Source organism: Dasypus novemcinctus, chromosome 23 (genome assembly GCF_030445035.2).
Source record: "Dasypus novemcinctus isolate mDasNov1 chromosome 23, mDasNov1.1.hap2, whole genome shotgun sequence".
Classification (NCBI taxonomy): Eukaryota; Metazoa; Chordata; class Mammalia; order Cingulata; family Dasypodidae; genus Dasypus; species Dasypus novemcinctus.
The window spans coordinates 57,339,396-57,355,901 of record NC_080695.1 but is presented as its reverse complement, the minus strand read 5'-3'; the positions used below and the strand labels follow the sequence as shown (position 1 = coordinate 57,355,901).

General features: G+C 37.8%; 1 protein-coding gene across 2 annotated transcripts in view; it reads left to right on the top strand.

Annotated features, from left to right (window-relative positions):
* RRN3 (RRN3 homolog, RNA polymerase I transcription factor) overlaps positions 1–16,506 on the top strand; it is a 49,005-nt gene that overhangs the window by 20,595 nt on the left and 11,904 nt on the right. For both annotated transcript variants that reach the window (XM_071211340.1, XM_004471861.4), the window contains exons 5-12: positions 5,818–5,907; positions 6,059–6,188; positions 6,606–6,665; positions 7,027–7,090; positions 8,250–8,319; positions 12,882–12,980; positions 14,574–14,666; positions 15,536–15,674. In XM_071211340.1, the coding sequence (XP_071067441.1) occupies positions 5,818–5,907; positions 6,059–6,188; positions 6,606–6,665; positions 7,027–7,090; positions 8,250–8,319; positions 12,882–12,980; positions 14,574–14,666; positions 15,536–15,674 (745 nt within the window). The remainder of the gene's footprint in view (positions 1–5,817; positions 5,908–6,058; positions 6,189–6,605; positions 6,666–7,026; positions 7,091–8,249; positions 8,320–12,881; positions 12,981–14,573; positions 14,667–15,535; positions 15,675–16,506) is intronic.

Below are 16,506 nucleotides of genomic sequence, written 5' to 3'. Positions count from 1 at the left end.
CTATATACTTGCCATGTAGAAACAACCAGTAAGTTGGGTTCCCTTTTCTTCCTTCACTGTCCAGTATTGGAAAAGAGTAGTTTCCAATTGACTGGGATGAAATGATCCTTTTGTGTCATCTTGGGCAAGTTGCTTAACCTCCCTTCCTCTGTTTTCCTCATAAAACCAGGAAAATAATAACTTCTATCTCATGGAGGTTTTAAGATGATTCCATGAGGAGCACTTAGCCCATCCCTGGCTCAAATTACAAAGAGTTTTGTATTTGTTAGTTGTTATTTTTCTGTTGTTACTCCCAACAGTCTGTACATTCTCGCTTCCTTGTCGTATTTAAGTCTACCTCTCTTACCACTGCTGAAATTTTAACAGTGGATACTAGTAACTTCTTACAAACTGACAGTGGACCTTTTGGGTGGCATTCTTGTTCTTTGTATAATAGCAGTTGGCACCTTTGGCCACCCACTTTGTAAAAACTCTGCTTCAGCTTCTGTGATTCTCTTGTCTTGTGTAATGCCTTTATCTGTAGTCAGTCTCTTGACTAGTTGTTCTTCATCTTAAATTTGGTGTTGATTGGGTTTCCAAACTTGACCTCTTTGCAAATTCTTGCTGTGCAATCTCCTTATGTCTTCAAGGCTTTGAAATCCACCTGTATCTTTTTAACTCCCAATTTTGTGTCTATAGCTCAGATTGCTCTTATGGGCTCCAGATTTTTTTAATTGCCTGCTGGATATATGATTTACTCAGAAGTGTAACAGGTGCCCTTAACTTAGCATGGCTTGAAAATAACTCTACCTCTCCCAAACTTACACCTCCTGCAACCTTTCTCTATCTTGCCTGATTTTATTCCTTACCCAGTTCTTAAGCTAGGAACCTTGAATTCTTTCTGGATGTTCTGACCTCTGATATCCATTCACTCACCACATACTTTGGAAAAAAATCTTTCAAGACTTCCTGTTTCATTTGTGCCCTCTTGTCTGGATTCTTGGAAAACCTTATACCTCCCTTCCACCCTCAAAAACCATTTCCTACACAGTGCACTTAAATCATCTCTCTAAAACATGTCTAAGCATGCCATTGCCCTACTAAAAAATTATCATGCCTTTGAAAGCATAAAGGGACCAGCTTCTTAGCATAGCCTGCAACATTTTTCTGTTGTGTTTTTTTTTTTCCACCCTCATTTCCAAACACTTCACATATAATCTTTTGTTTAGTCTCATTGGATTTTTCAGTTCCTGAATTTGTCAGCTCTTCACCTTCATGCCTTTGCATATGCCTTTTATTTCTGGCTGGAGGAAAGCTTTGTATCTTTTTTTGCTAACTCCTTGAGCATGGGCTCTGACTATATTCTTCCCTCCCTTATTAGCTGTGTGACCTAGGGCAGGTTGCTCTGCTTCTGTACTTTGGTGTCCCCATATATATAAGTGAACAAGTGGTAGGACCTGCCTGCCTCATGGCATAGTTGTGAGGATTAAAGAGTCGCATGGATCTATAACTTAGAATCTTAGTTCCTGTCATAGAACAGTGCCTGGTACATAATAAGTGCTATGCTCCTGTTTTCTTATCACTGTTACAGTTACTACCATTAAATGTACACCCCTCCTCCTACTCTTCAAGACCCAGCTCAGCTGTGATTTCTTCTGTGGTGCATTCCCTAGTTCTCAAAGCACATGGTTGTTCCTTCATTCAGTCCCATTTTCCATACTTCCAACCAACCTTTCTAATTACAAAACTGGCTTTCAAGGCCCTCCCTGAGCTGTCTCCCAGATCTGTCTGTTGACTTGCTCACCATATATTCCAGCCTTGCTGTACTACTTTCAGTTTCCTGAAAATGTACTTTTCTCTCTGTAGGGAAGATAAATCCCAGTGAATACGACTCCTGTGGCATCACCTCTCTGAAGCTTTTATTGACCCTCACCTTCCTTTGTAGGTAGAAAGGACCTCTTTCTTTGGGTTGCACTGTACTTTATATAAGCACTTCTCATTCTTGGTATCTTGATATACCAAGAATCACATCAGTTGTGTCTCTTAGTTAGGAGGTGTGTCACAAGTAATTTGTTTCTAATAATAAAGTACTCAGGTGTCAAGGTTTGTGAATGGTTTATTTTAAAACAAGAGCAGTTTAAGCATTATCCTTGTAATTTTTTTGCACTTTATCTTTAAAGGAGAAAATAACTTAAATAAAGGAGAAAATAATAGGATAGATGTAACTCGTCTTTTTTTTTTAAATACTCTTACTTATTAAAGTGGATTATGGGTGCATGTATTCGTTTTAATATTTTTTGTGATAGACATATGTTATATAAATTCTCTTCAGAAATAGATAAAATTCTTAAATTTAAAAATTCTAAACTGTAATGGATTCTCATAGTCTTGAATTGTTAACTAAAACTTCCTCACCAAAACTAGCTTTAAAAGTGACCATGTGGGGGAGTGGGTATAGCTCAGTGGTGGAGTGCCTGCTTCGTATGTATAAGGTCCTCAGTTCAATGAGATCCTGGGTTCAATCCCTGGTACCTCCTCAGTTTCTTCCACTTTGTAAGTGTTGGAGATCATGGAGGAAGGAAAATATACGTGTGGCTGAGCCAAAGCGAATCCGTGGGCCAGGCGCTGTCTCGGGCAGGTCCCCCTCGGCGATCCGGGCAGGCGGGTGGTGGCGGTGGCCCAGTGATGGCTGCCGTAGGGCCAGACCTCCTCCCTGTACCCTTCTCCCACCACTGCCACCGCGGTCGCGGCTGGAGAGCCTAACTCTTCTTTATTTACACATAACTTAGCTTATCGTCTCCATGCCTGTGGCCTTAGTGAACCACATTGATTTCTCGTTCTTAATGGCTGTGAGCATGAAATTACCAGAGTGCACCAGAGAAGTACCTTACTTTATTTCACTTTCAAGTTACTTGGGGTTTCATCAGAAAACGGTCAATGCCCTGGAAGTTTATGGTATAGATATCAGGTAGAAAGTACTCAGTGGTTGAATGAAGGTGGGGAAAAGGTGGAGAGCTTCTGCAAGGCCTAGTGGGTGAGTGGTCAGAGCATAGGCTTTGACAGACAGGTTTGATTCCTAGTTCTTTATTGGCTGCCAGATTGGGCAAGATGCTTGTTAATGTCTTTTAGCTTTAGGTTCCTCAACTGTAAAGTGGAAATAACATCTTGCAGAGTTGTTAGGGGTAGAAAAAGATATGTGTGTGTTGCCTCGTACCATGCCTGGCACATAATGTTGTCCTCACTAAATAGTACTGCCTATTTATGGTCTATCATGATAGGTACATATTGCATTGCTTTTTAAAAATTTGTGTCTGCCCTCTACTGGGTCTTAATCAGCATTAACCACTTACACAAAAGAGGGCCCTTTTTCTTATGGGTTTTTCTCATATATGTTTGCTATACGTGTGTGAATACAAATGATACCTTTATTTGACATAACTCATACCATAATATATGCATAGCTTGTTTTCTTTTTTTATTTAGATTTTTCCCATGTCACTAAATATTATGAATATCCTTTTTATCGCCTGAAAAATATTTCATGGAATGGTTCAACCATTATTTATATAAAACACACTGCAACTCATTTAAAAGCATTCAAATGGTAAGTTATATATGTATTCCCTGACCACAGTGAGGTTATTAGAAATCTGTAAGATCTCTGGAAAATCCCCAACTATTTAGAAACATGATGTATGGACATCTTTACTCAATTTACTTAGCCATTTTTCCTTTGTTTTATATTTAGGTTATTTCCTTTTTTCCCTTTTTTTGTGTGTTTTTATTTTTGGTTTTGCTAATTGAAAAACAAAACAAAACAAAACACCCTACCGTGAACATCTCTTGTCACAAATCTGCAAAACTGCAAGTGAAATTAATAGATGAAAGTAGATAAACATATTCCCATGGTATTTACCAGAAAAGTTCTCAATTTAATGCAGGTATTCCTTGCTTTGTGTGGTAGTCCAGGACCACAAAAATGACCATGCAAGCATTAAAAAACACTCATACTGTTGTTTAAAAATGTATTGGGAGATTTCGTTTTTTTATGTTTTTGGTTTTTTTAAAGATTTATTTATTTATTTCTCTCCCCTTTCACTCCCCACCCCGGTTGTTTGTTCTCTGTGTCTATTTGCTGGGTCTTCTTTGTCCTCTTCTATTGTTGTCAGCGGCATGGGAATCTGTGTTTCTTTTTTGGTGGTGTTGTGTCAGCTCTCTGTGTGTGCGGCACCATTTCTGGGCAGGCTGGACTTTCTTTCGCGCTGGGCAGCTCTCCTTATGGGGTGCGCTCCTTGCACGTGTGGCTCCCCTACGCGGGGGACACCCCTGCGTGGCACGGCACTCCTTGCGCGCATCAGCACTGTACATGGGTCAGCTCCACACGGGTGAAGGAGGCCCGAACCACGGACCCCCCATGTGGTAGACGGAAGCCCTAACCACTGGGCCAAGTCCGCTGCCTGGGAGATTTTGTTTTTAAATAGAACTAATATTAATTTAGTTCACTTTAATTTAAAACATTAGAAACACTGAGAATTGAAATATTTTATTTTTTAGATAAAACTTACCAAAAGTAGTTTGAACTGAACACTGATTGCCTTCTCATATAGTGTGTAATATGGTGCACACACCTCTTCTTTGCCTTGGTGAATTGTCATACTCCTTTGTAAGTTTAGCTCAGCTTCCAGTATTTTTTCCTTTGTGCTTTCAGTGTCATAAAATATCTTAGAGTTCCTTTCATATGAAAGTTACTGTCTTCATCACTCTGTTTGGGACATCTTCAACATTTTCATCCTAACCACTTTCCTCATTTAGGTTAATAAATTTACCTTCACCAAGTTTTCTGGCTCCATATTTAGAGTCTCAAATGACAGCAATGTCAATATTACACAGTCAGCTCTTTCTTTCTAAAATTTCATTTATATTTCATTAGAATTTCACTTCCGTTGTTACCACATTTCTTTGCTGCACTTCGCATTTGCTGTACTTTGAGACCTGGAGGCAACACAACGACATGTATTCCTGTCTGAATGACAGAATAACAGATGCACAGTGACAGACTTTGAAAGAAGTGAAGTGACTTGTTACGAGTCATGATGCATGCCTGTTATTTATGTAGTGATTTGTGGGTTGAACAGCTGGTAGTGAAGTTTGTACTTTACGCATCTACTCACAGTTAACATGCCATGGTGACTGAAATTTGAACCATGGTGTTAGGAGACTGGTGTTATTTAAACTCTGGTAACTGAAATTTGTGCATATTGGAGTCATGCAGAGTGAAAGGACTGCTTGTATTTCTACCAGCTGAAGTTTGTTTGGTTTAAATAAGAATCTGATTTCTCCTGTGGGAGAACTAAAGATTTGAGTTTAGAAAAAACTATTTACTGATGACTCCAATTGATTAGCCTAGATTGAATGATACCAGCGCACTTGCAGGTCAGTTTGAATACAGAGGAAATGTTAATGGCTGTTGGTCCATTGTGGTCTTACAGTATTTGAATCTGCTATAATTCTGCAGTTTAAAAAAAGTCCAAGGTGTCAACATTTTCATTTTTTTTTAGAGCAAACAAAAGTTATAAGGGTTTTAATCATTAAAATTGCATTTAATTAACTCCTTTTTACTGTATATCAGTTGCTTGATTACCATTTTTTCATCAGAAAAGTTTATTGTGCCATATTTCTGTTTTGATATAAGCTAAAAACTTTTCATCCTAATTCCAACTTTGTGACTTTTTTCCCCAACTTAAATATTATTAGGTGATTGGTGCAAGGTAGGTATTTTTTTCTTGTTATTTTAGAGGACTTATGATTTTGAAAGTACTTTTCTTTGTTCAATTTAAGGATGACCAGATCATTAACTGGCTGCTAGAATTCCGCTCTTCCATCATGTACTTAACAAAAGACTTTGAGCAGATTATTAGTATTCTATTGGTAAGTCCATCATTTATCTTGGTGATTAATCTGGAATTCAGTACTTTGAAAATAGTATATATTGATACTATTATCAACATATCTATAGTATATTTTTCTGTGTATACAAAAATAAAATGTTTCTCTTGTCTTCCCTCTCTCCCAACCCTAGAGATTGAAGTGGTTGAATAGAAGTCAGAAGGTAGTGGAGGAATACTTGGCTTTCCTTGGTAATCTTGTATCAGCTCAGACAGTCTTTCTTAGACCTTGTCTTAGCATGATTGCATCCCACTTTGTGCCTCGTAAGTGGTTACTTATTGCTTGCTTTGATTTTTTTTTCTAAATACCTCTCTTTATTAAAATCCTGCCTCCCCAGTACACTTTTGAGATTGCACCACCTTGGAAGATTTCAGGTATATTTTGACACCAATTCTGGTACACCTTTGCCTTCTACACTGACCTCCATAAGTTGTTTAGATTCATTCACTTGTTGCTGTGATTTTTGCAGGTTGTAATTTGCTTTAGTGAACATCTGACAGTCTTAGAATTCTTAAATAGAAATTTTTAACTTTTTAAAAACAAGGAAGTTATTTTACTTTTTTCAGATTGTAGATTTATCATTCTGCAAAGTTTGGGCTTAGGAAAAAGCTTTTTTATAGAGCTGTTTGTTGTTTCAGTCAAGGACAAAAAAAAAAGACATTTTCTTTTTCTCTCAAAAGCCCGAGTAATCATTAAGGAAGGTGACTTGGATGTTTCAGACTCTGATGATGAAGATGATAGTAAGTATAAAGAAGATTAAAGCAAAGAATGCCTCGTGTGTTGTCTTAGAGGATGACATGCTGAATGTTAAAGTGTACTTGCGACTCCAGGACATGTTCTAATAAGTAGCCTGCAACAAATGGCAGCTTTTTAGGGAATGCTTTGTTGTATTTAGCATTTTTATGCAAAATTGCCCTAAATGCATTATTGGTATAATAAACCAGTTTAGTTTTCACTGACACTTGGTTGCAGAGAAAAATCTTGAAATTATTAACTTCTCTTATGAACGAGTTTTGATTAACAGGTGTTTTTGGTTTTGAGTGTGTAATTTTCTGTTTTAAAGTTTTATTTTGATGCTAATCCTCTCATTTTTCTTTATAGATCTTCCTGCAAATTTTGACACATGTCACAGAGCCTTGCAAATAATAGCGAGATATGTCCCATCGTGAGTATACTTTTATTTTGAATCATGATGTTTAGTTCTCAAGAAAATTGTGATCAATTCATAGAAAATCATAAATGTCTTTTAAGATTTTTTAAAAAAATTTATTTTCCCTTCTCCCCCTCCCCTCTTGTCTGCTTTCTGTGTCCATTTGCTGTGTCTTCTTCTGTGTCCGCTTGTATTCTTGTCAGCGGCACCGGGAATCTGTGTCTCTTTTTTTGTTGCGTCATCTTGCTGTGTCAGCTCTCCATATGTGTGGTGCCTCTCCTAGGCAGACTGCACTATTTTGCGCAGGATGGCTCTCCTTGCAGGGCGCACTCCTTGCACTTGGGGCTCCCTTACGTGGGAGACACCCCAACGTGGCACAGCACTCCCTGCACATATCAGTACTGCGCATGGGCCAGCTCACCACATGGGTCAGGAGGCCTGGGTTTGAACCCTGGTCTTGCCATGTGGTAGGCGGATGCTCTATCAGTTGAGCCAAATCCACTTCCCTCATAAAATGTTAATTGCATCAAAACTCAAGTTGTATACCATGTGTTTTTATGTCCTCTTGATGAACCATTACATTTTACAGAATGCTGTATTTTCTGTTTACTTTTTCAAAACTTATATGGAGATTTTCCCCCAAACTTTATGTAGTGGTTGTTTGCTTTTATCTTCAACAGATGTAATATAGAAAAATTTTCAGTGAGAATCCCCTGGGTGTTTTGTGTTAACCCATAAAAATAAAAATTTCACTTCTCAAAACCTTTTCAGGTTTGTTGGTTTCTTTTGGAAGGGTAGCAGGACTTCCATTTTATTATCTGTTAACGTACAAAAACACCCAAGGTAATAATTTTTTGAATTAAAAATAATGTATATAGAGAGTAGAAAATATATGTATTTTAAACTGAAGCTCTTCATTTAGCTTATGGGAAAAAAGCTTCCCCCTCTCATTTGCTTATTGATATCAAAGTTAATATTTTTTCCAGATATAACTTGGGAAGCTTCTCTCCCCCCCACCCCCAAAGTCATAGAATTTCTCTGATTTCTTTTAAGAACCAGTTGATTAAAGGAAAGGGTACTGCTTGTTTCCTTTATCTGTATTTATTTGTTCTGAGAGTGGAAATAATATCTTCCTGGACAGTTCAGTTAATATTGATTGGTTGATACCCCACAGGACACCGTGGTTTCTTATGCCGATACTGGTGGAAAAATTTCCATTTGTTCGAAAATCAGAGAGAACATTGGTAAGAAATCTTTTCAAAGGGAAAATAATAGAAAAGTTGTTTTGTGTGATTTGGTTTTAGTTGATATTATTATGTCTTTTTCTTAAAAGTTGTTTTGTCTTTTAGATTTTAAACCCAAGGCTAAGAAATTGACCCAGTTATCTTTTTTATCAAGAGATTAGGCATTCCCAATGCCTCTTTCCTGTTACTACAGTGAGCATTTAGGGGGTGGGATCCTTTTCAGAAATATTTTTACAAACTTAATGCTTATATGGTTAAGAACTATTAGAAGTTAATCGTTCCTGTGTTGCTAAATATAAGTATTGCCTTATTTGAAGATGAAACCGGAATCTTCTGTAGATGAATTTTGCTTAAATTTTTGTGCAATATTTAGATCTTCTGTGTAGTTTTAAATAATTTTAAGTTTCCACCTAAGCATAGATTTTTTTCCTGATATTATGTATATTTTAAAAGTTGATAGTTTTGCAAATTTTTGTGTTAGTGTGCTTGAAGTGGAGTGTTAAATACCACTCTGTCTTGTATAAATATACATGCAAAAATCCTTTACAAAATACGAGAAAACTGAATTCAAATATAAAAGAATTTGTATACCATGTCTACATGGAATTTATCCCAGTAATTGAAGGTTAATTTTTTTTTTAGCACTTTTTATTTTGAAATACTTTGAAACTCTCAGTTATAAAATAATGCAAATCCCATACAGAGAATTCCAACATACCCCTACTGCACCCCTCATTTGCTTGCCCTTCCTTCCTCCCTCCTGTTTCTTCCTTGCTCTCCATTTTTTGAACACTTGAGTTTAGGTTGTATACATCATGCTCCTTGAACGTTTAGTACTGCCACGTACATTTATTAAGAATAAGCATATTCACTTACGTAACCACCTGAAGTGCAGTTATCAAGTTCAAGAAATTGAACATTGATACAAAGCTTATGGTCTGTATTCCTATTTTTTTCATATACCCGAGTGACCCTTTGAGCCTTTTCTCCTTTACCTTACTAGACCCCAGACAGAATCATATATTGCACTTATTTGTCATTGTTTTTTTAAGATTTATTTTTTTATTTAACCCGCCCCCCCGTTGTCTGTTCTCTGTGTCTATTTGCTGCGTCTTGTTTCTTTGTCCACTTCTGTTGTTGTCAGCGGCTCGGGAAGTGTGGGCGGCGCCATTCCTGGGCAGGCTGCACTTTCTTTCGCACTGGGCAGCTCTCCTTACGGGCGCACTCCTTGCACATGGGGCTCCCCTACACGGGGGACACCCCTGCGTGGCAGGGCACTCCTTGCGCTCATCAGCACTGCGCATGGGCCAGCTGCACACTGGTCAAGGAGGCCTGGGGTTTGAACCGCGGACCTCCCATGTGGTAGATGGATGCCCTAACCACTGGGCCAAGTCCGTTTCCCTGTCATTGTTTTTTTAAATGCTGTTTCTTTCTGTCTTTTTTAAATTGTGGAAATATATATACAACATAACTTCCTCATCTTATCCATTCCCGAGCATACTATTTTAGTTTGCTAAAGCTGCTGGGAACAAAATACCAAAAATAGGTTGGCTTTTATAAAGGGATTTTATTAGGGCAAAAGCTTACAGTTCTGAAACTGTGCAAATGTCCAAATTAAGGCATCATCACAGATTATTATCTCACCAAAGGTTGACTTTTGGCAATCCTGGACTCTTTCCACTTGGCAAGGCAAGATGGTGGCCATCTCTGCCTTCTCCTCCAGGCTCACTTTTTCCCTGAGCTCAGCTGTGGGCATTCAGGCATAGGGGTCTCTTCCTGGGCCTGAACCTTAACTTTTGACTGGTCCACCTTCAGCCTGTCTCTCACTATCTTGGGGTTTCTCTTTCTGCAGTGATAGGCAATTCTGGAGTCCTCTCTCACATGGCAGGGTAAAAATGGCAGCTATCTTTCACTGTGTGTCTTTGTTTTCAGTTTTCCCCTTATATAAGATTCCAGCAAAATGGATCAAGTCATGTCTCACTGATGTAGTCCAATTAAATGCCCTAAAGCAATCTAATCAAAAGTGATCAGAAGATCCCTTAACTGAATCTAATGCAATTAGAGGGTCCCACATGCACAGAAATTGGTCCTTTCTAAAAACATGCTATTTTTCTGGGAGTCACCAAAGCTTCAAACTGTTAGACCATTCAGTGGGATTAATCACAGTATTTGCAGTGCCATTACCACCTTCCATTACTAAAACTTTTTCATCTCCCCAAACCAAAGTCCGACACCCATCATGCAATATGCATTACCTGCCCATTTCTTCTGTCCTCTGCTCCTGATAGCCTATACCTGAATTTCAGTCTCTATGAGCTTGCATATTCTCCCATATTTTCTTTGTAGTTACCATGGGACTTAAATTTAACATCCTAAATTAACAATCTCTTTTGCTTTGATGCTGTCTTAACTTCTGTAGTACACACTGTTCCTATACCCTTCTGTCCCCCCATCTTTATGCAGTTCTGGACACATATATATGTATGTCTATATACTTATATATATGATAATGAGTCCAGACCCACTGATTTTTCATTGCAATTTATACGTTTGCCTTTTAGATCCTGTAGGAAATTATAAGTGGGGTGACAAACCGAAAATTCAATAGTACTGGCATTGGTATTTACCCATGTTATTACTCTAACCAGATATCTTTGTTTCTTCATGCAGCTTCCATCTATTGTCTGTTACCCTTTCCTTTAATCTGTTCTTTAGCATATCTTATAGGGCATATCTAGTGGTGATGAACTCTCTTAGCTTTTGTTTATCTGGGAATGTCTTGATCTCTCCCTCATTTTTGAAAGATGGTTTTTCTGTATATAGAATTCTGGGTAGCAGTTTTTAGCATTCAGCATTTTAAATATATCTTCCCACTGCCTTCTTGCCTGCATGGTTTCTGATAAGAAATTGGCACTTAATGTTAATTAGGCTCCCTTGTATGTGGCATGCTGGCTTCTCTCTCAGCTTTCAGAATTCTCCCTGTGTCTTTGACATTTGACAGTTTGATTGTAATAGGCCACTGTTTGGGTCTATTTGGGTTTATTCTGCTTGGAGTTCATTGAGCATCTTAAATGTATATTACGTATGTTTTCATTAAATTGGGGAAGTTTTTTAGCCATTATTTTTTTGAATGTTCTCTGTGGCCCTTCCTCTTTTCTTCTCTGGGATACCCACAATGCATATATTGGTATGCTTGCTGATGTCTCATGAGTCCCTCAGGCTCTGTTCACTTTTCTTCTTTCATTCTTCTTTCTGCTCCTTAGACTAGATGATTTCACTTGTCTTATCCTCAAGTTCTTTGATTCTTTCTTCTGCCAGGGCATTCCTCTAGGGAGTTAGTAATTTCTTTTACTGTGGTCTTTAGCTGATTGGTTGTTTTTCATTATTTCCATCTCTTTTAATATTCTCTTTATGTTCATCTATTGTTTTCCTGATTTTTTTTTTTAGTTCTTTGTCCATGTTTTTTTAGCTCTTGCAGCATGTTTAGGACCATTTTTGAAAAATCTTTGTGATGTGTCTCACATGATTCTCCTCATTGATCATTTCTAATGCTTTAATCTCTTTTGCCTGGGTCACCGCCTCCTGTTTCTTTCTAAGTTTTGTGACCTTCTCTTGAAACCTGGACATACTGATCTTTTAATTTGCTGTCTCTGGTATTCAGACTCTAAGCCTGTGTTCCCTAAGCTTATATCCAGCTAGTGTTAGGACACAGCTTTCTTTGAATGCCAGCAGCTAACAACAACAAAGTAAATACCTTTCCCATCTTTGCAGATTGACTTTGTGAGGGCTTATTCATACACTGAATTTAGAGAATAACCCCAGGCCAAAGTATAGGGGCCTCCAGATCCTTTCTGAACTTGTGTTGTCTTGGGCTTGTGTATGTGGCTGTAAGAATTCTCCTTGTCCTCTATTTACCCAGTTCCAAGTGTTCCCTCTTCCCTAGGAATCAGTTTCCTCACCATTCCAGACACTTCACTCTATGTGCTGCAGCCAACAATCTTTTGCCCTAGGCAGAACTTTGTGACTGCTCACTCACAGCGTTCTGTTTCTTAAACTTCAAGGGATACCGTAAAGTGAAAAGACAACCCATAGAATTAGAGGAAACATTTGAAAATCATATCTCATAAGGGATTTATACCTAGAATAGTTAATAAATTATATATACTTGTATTTAGAATATAATCATAGGATATTTAAAGAACTCTTATTATTATTTTAACTCAGTAATAAAAAGGCAAAAAAAAAACAGATTTAAAAAGAATGTATCTGGGTAGATATTTCTGCACAAAAGATAATAGAAATAGTCAACAAGCACATGCAAAGATGCCCAACAAATACTAGCCATCAGGGAAATGCCAATCAAACCTGGAATAAAATCATCATTCCCACCCACTAGGATGGCAATAAAAGGAAAATAACAGATTCATATAGTTTCTCTGTTGTTGGAGAATCTATATTTTTATTCATTTAAATTTTGAAACTAAAGTTTGTATAATTGATGGCTTGCATACATTATTATAAAATATATTCTCTGTTGAAATGTTTATCTTTTTATGTTTTAGGAATGTTATGTTCATAACTTACTAAGAACTAGTGTATATTTTCCAACCTTGAGGCATGAAATTCTGGAGCTTGTTATTGAAAAATTACTCAAGTTGGATGTAAGTACTGAATAATCTGTTTTTCTCCTTAATTTTCACTTATTGAACATATTACATTTGTTATAATTGCCATATGCAGAGCAACAATAACAACAATGAAAAAGAACGCACATCCTTTGATTCATTTCCTTCAGCAATATTTGTTGAACTCCATCCTTGTGCTGGGGCTTATGGACAATCCTGTCTCATGATTGGGGAAAGAAGCATTTATTAGATAGTGACACAAATTTAAGTATAGTATGAGTGCAAATTATAATTGTAAAGAAACTTTTTTTTTAAAAAGATACCCGAGATGGCACAGTGGGAATGGAATGGAAGTGGTGGATTCTAGCAACATTAGAAGAAAGGTGGTCCTTGAGACGGGTTTGGAAGTAAAGAAGTAAGGGGAAGTAAAGGAGTCCTTCAAAGAAGCTCCTTGTGGAATAGAATCTTAGTGTTGGCATTAATAATAAGACAAGTCCAGAGGAAGAATTTTGAAGATGATGAGTTCCAGTTTGGACAGGTTGAGTAGCTGGGTTGGGTAGCTAGGTGGAGAATACTCACCAAGCATGTAACTGCAGTTAAGAGACCGGGAACAAATCTGTGGAGTAATAATACACTTAAAGGTAGGGGAGAGGATCGGTCATCAGGAGTGGGAGGAAATCCACAGCTATGGATACCGGGAAAGGATTTGAAGAAGCGTTGGTATTGCTGACATTTTTTAAGGAGGGTGGGAAAAACAAAAGGCCTTGCGGTTGATGATTAGAAGATTTTTTTTTCTTTCCCTTCTAAAGGGCAGTCTCATTGAAAAGGTAGAAACTCCATTTTAGAAGAGAACCTGGATGGCTAGGAAATGGAGGCTTTTACAGGTTTTGTGATGAAAGGAAGGGGGATGGAACAAAATAAGAAGGATTTTTTTAGGATTGGAAAGATTTGACCAGGCTTGTGGACAGAGGAGATTGGAGGAGAAAAAATAATTGATGATGCTAATGGGGGAAGGGAGCTGCAAGGAGGCAGGTCTTGGAAGAAGTGGAAATTGGGCACACTACACTGGTACAGTGCTGATATTGAGTTGCACCTCTCTGTTTAACTATGTATGTAATCCGCAAAGTCTTTCTTTGGTATGAGGGACATTTAAGAATATGTTTAGAAAGAAGGTCATGCATAGGATAGGAAAAAATACCTGAATTGAATGGTGTATTCAACAAGATATTTGATGTGCTGTGCCAAAAACTTTCAAATGCTGCCTTGCATTTCATCCTTTATTCATTTGTATGCTTCTTACATACAACATTCCTTGTGCATAATAAGAGATCAAATGAATGCTGAATTCGTCAAGGCAATCTGATTTAGAGCATCTTGTCACAGTTTATGGTGATTGTATACAAATACATAGCAATTGTGAATTGGTTTATAATCTTATAAATTAATGACCCCGATCAAGTTGAAAGGTCTGTATCCTAATTTTATGTTGTGTTTTTTTGCTATAAAAGGTGCTAATCTGGATACCTTCAAAGTGGGTATATCAAATGAACTTCTAGCCCCAAATAACATACTTGTATTTTAAATGCTTTTATTTATTTATTTATTTTTCTTTCCTTTGTTATGATGTAGGTGAATGCATCCCGGCAGGATATTGAAGATGCTGAGGAAGCAGCAACTCAAACTGGTGGTGGGACAGATGCCCCAGAACGCTTGTTTAATATGGTCAGCATTTATACGAATGAAAGCAAACATACACTGTTTGCATTTTCGAGAGTGAGAAGGGACAGCCAAAAATGTTTCACTTTTATTCTTATAAACTTGTTTATTTTGATATTTTTTGATAAGTACATATTGTTTTGAAGGCATGATAAATAGAAAAGCATGCCAGTTTAATTTCTCTATTTTATAAGTTGTATACCTTAGAGCAGTACTTCTACCTGCGGTGAGATCTTTAAGTTTGGGTTTCCTGGAAGGAGAGTCTGAGACCGTTTCAGGTGCTGTTGGGACACAGGGTATGACGAAGCAGAGAAAGGAAGGGGAACAAACCAAGCAAGGGTTTAGTCTCAATTGGAAAGTCACTGCAACCTGATCCCCCTTGCATGTCAGACACACTAATTAATAGCACCACAGAGTTGGTCCCAGCTTGAGGTCCCTTGTGACCTCTCTTTAGGCAATAATTGGCTCTGAGGGATAGGCAAGAGAGTGCAAGAAAGGCATTTCTGGGTCCTGTTCTGGTGAGGGCATTGTTCTGGAGAAGAGGCAGCTGCAAGCTGCCAAGTCAACACAGCACCTGGGGCCTGGGTGTCCTGGCCTGGAAAAGGATATCTGGTCCCAACAGTGCCCACTGCAGTGGACACCAGGAGCTGGGGAAATGGATCATGGTTGCACAGCTAGGCTCTTCTTGGGTCTTATAAATGGGATTCAGTGGTTCTGATTTACACCCCTGGTTCAAAGTCCCTGCCTGGAAAGTTATCTGTAGTTTTGTTTTTGTTTTGTTTTAGCTTTTAAAGGAAATAAGCACTTCTGTGAGTTTACCCACTGAGCCACACTACTGCATTTTTTGAGGTCACTCTTTACTTTAATCTTCAAAGGATGAAGATGAAGAAGCTGAAGGTGAAACAAAAGCTGATCCTGAACGGCTCAGTCAGATGGTACACCCTGTAGCTGAGCGCCTGGATATCCTGCTGTCTTTACTTTTGTCCTACATTAAGGATGTCTGCTATGTAGATGGTAATAGCCTGTCACAACAGCTACTGTTTACTGATCACTTATACTGCATTTGGTTATGTGCTAGGCATTGTACATATTTTTATCTCTAGTATGATAATAATCCTATAAATATATTTGAGTATGAAGAAAGGTTTAGACAAGTCAGGTAACTTCCTAATGTCACATATCTTGAGAATGGCAGTATTAGGATTCTGGCTCAGTTTATATCTATCTACTAAGTACCTGATCTTTCCACTAAATAATATATCAAAAAATATATGTGTAAAGAATTTTAAAAATAGGCTGAATAGAGATTTCTCCAAAGAAAATATAGAAATGGTCTCTAAGCTCATAATGTATTCAGTATGATTGCCATTAAGGAAATGGAAACCAAAACCACAGTTTGGTGGTTTCTCAAAAAGTTAAACATAGAATTACCATATAACATGGCAGTTCTGTTCTTAGGTTTATGTCCAAGAGAAGTGAAAACGTATGTCCACACAGATACTTGGAAACAAATGCTTACAGCAGCATTATTTATAATAGCCAAAAAGTGGAAACAGCCCATATGTCCGTGAACTGATGAATGTATTAACAAATTGTGATGTATACGTACAATGGAATGTTAGTCATAAAAATAAATGATCTGATGCATGCTTCAGCATGGGTTAACCTTGAAAACACTAAGCAAAAGGATCGCCACATACTGTACGATTCCTTTTACGTGAAATACCCAGAATAGATATATCTGTAGAGAGAAAACAGATTAGTGCTTGCCAGTGGCCGGGGGAAGGGAGAGAATAGGGAGTGATTACTTAATGGTACAGAGTTTTCTTCTGGGTTGATGAAAAAA